The sequence below is a fragment of the Corvus brachyrhynchos genome, unplaced genomic scaffold, assembly GCF_000691975.1.
Source record: "Corvus brachyrhynchos isolate BGI_N302 unplaced genomic scaffold, ASM69197v1 scaffold219, whole genome shotgun sequence".
NCBI lineage: Eukaryota > Metazoa > Chordata > Aves > Passeriformes > Corvidae > Corvus > Corvus brachyrhynchos.
Window position 1 is genome coordinate 1,823,933 of NW_008240034.1, and position 1,315 is coordinate 1,825,247.

A 1,315-nucleotide genomic window follows, 5' to 3' on the forward strand; every position below is an offset into this window, starting at 1 on the left:
TTGCTCGCGGCTGGAGATAAATTTGGCTCCGCCGGAGGCTCTGCCCCTCCTTGTTTGTGGCCGTTTGGGGAGGGGTCGCTCCCTCCCGGCCGTGTCCTTTGGGTGCTGACGCTTCCCTGGAGCCGCTGGCCGGAGCAGCCGGACCGGGGGCCGCTCCCTGCTCCAAACCGAGAGGGATCGGGGAAATTCCCGTGTCAAATTCTGGCTGCTCCTGGGGCAATTCCCCCGCCAAATTCTGGCTGTTCCTCGTCGGACTCTGCCCTTTTGCACCCCTTGGCACAGCTCCTGCCTGGGAAGGGCACAGACCGCACGGGGTGGGGCACAAAAACCCTGCTCCCCGCTCCGCGCTCGCTGCTTTCCCCTTGGAGCGCCCATTCCAAGGAGTTCTCTCTCCCTCGGATGCGTCGCTGCCGCCGAGCCCCGGCCTAACCTCGCCTGAAGTCCCCGCATCCCCGTCCTCCCTCAGGTGCCCGGTTTGGGGTTGTCCCCAGCCTGAAGTGACCATGTCAGCTCCGGAGGGACTCCGGGACGTGCGGGACCTCACCTTCAGCCTGTGGGATTACGGCGTCTTCGGGCTGATGCTGCTCATCTCCACGGGCATCGGGCTCTTCCACGGCCTGGCCAAGGGCGGCCAGAAAACCTCGGAGGATTTTTTCACGGGGGGCAGACGGATGTCGGCGCTGCCCGTGGGGCTCTCGCTGTCCGCCAGCTTCATGTCGGCCATCCAGGTGCTGGGAGTGCCGGCCGAGGCGTTCCGCTACGGAACCAAATTCCTCTGGATGTGCCTGGCGCAGCTCATCAACACCGTGCTCACGGCGCAGCTCTTCCTGCCCGTCTTCTACCGGCGGGGTCACCTGCTGTCACCCCTCTTCCCACAGATGCTCTACACGGGGATCGTCATCTACGCGCCCGCCCTGATCCTAAATCAAGGTGAGGGGGCTGCTCCTCGTCCCTGTCCCCCCTCTCCAGGTGACATTTCCCCCCCTTCAGCACCTCCCCTTCCTCTCCAGTGACCGGCCTGGACATTTGGGCGTCCCTGCTGTCCACGGGGGTCATCTGCACCTTCTACACCACCATAGTGAGTGAGGGAGAGCCGGGGGGTGTCCCCGGGGGTGTCCCCGGGGGTGTCCCGGGGGTGTTCCCGGAGCTCAGCCCCGGCTCGCTGTGGCGCAGGGCGGGATGAAGGCTGTCATCTGGACCGACGTGTTCCAGGTGTTTGTGATGCTCGCGGGCTTTGTCGCCATCGCCATCCGCGGGGTGCAGCTGGTGGGGGGTCCCGCCGAGGGGCTGAGCATCGCCGCCAACCGCTCCCGGG

At 66.2% G+C, this 1,315-nt stretch overlaps 1 protein-coding gene across 1 annotated transcript in view; it reads left to right on the forward strand.

Moving 5' to 3' along the window:
- The first annotated feature begins 102 nt into the window (after positions 1-102).
- SLC5A5 (solute carrier family 5 member 5) overlaps positions 103-1,315 on the forward strand; it is an 11,775-nt gene continuing 10,562 nt past the window's right edge. Inside the window, exons 1-3 of the mRNA XM_017743828.1 lie at positions 103-930; positions 1,011-1,078; positions 1,174-1,312. Of these exons, the coding sequence (XP_017599317.1) occupies positions 504-930; positions 1,011-1,078; positions 1,174-1,312 (634 nt within the window). The 5' untranslated portion in view covers positions 103-503. The remainder of the gene's footprint in view (positions 931-1,010; positions 1,079-1,173; positions 1,313-1,315) is intronic.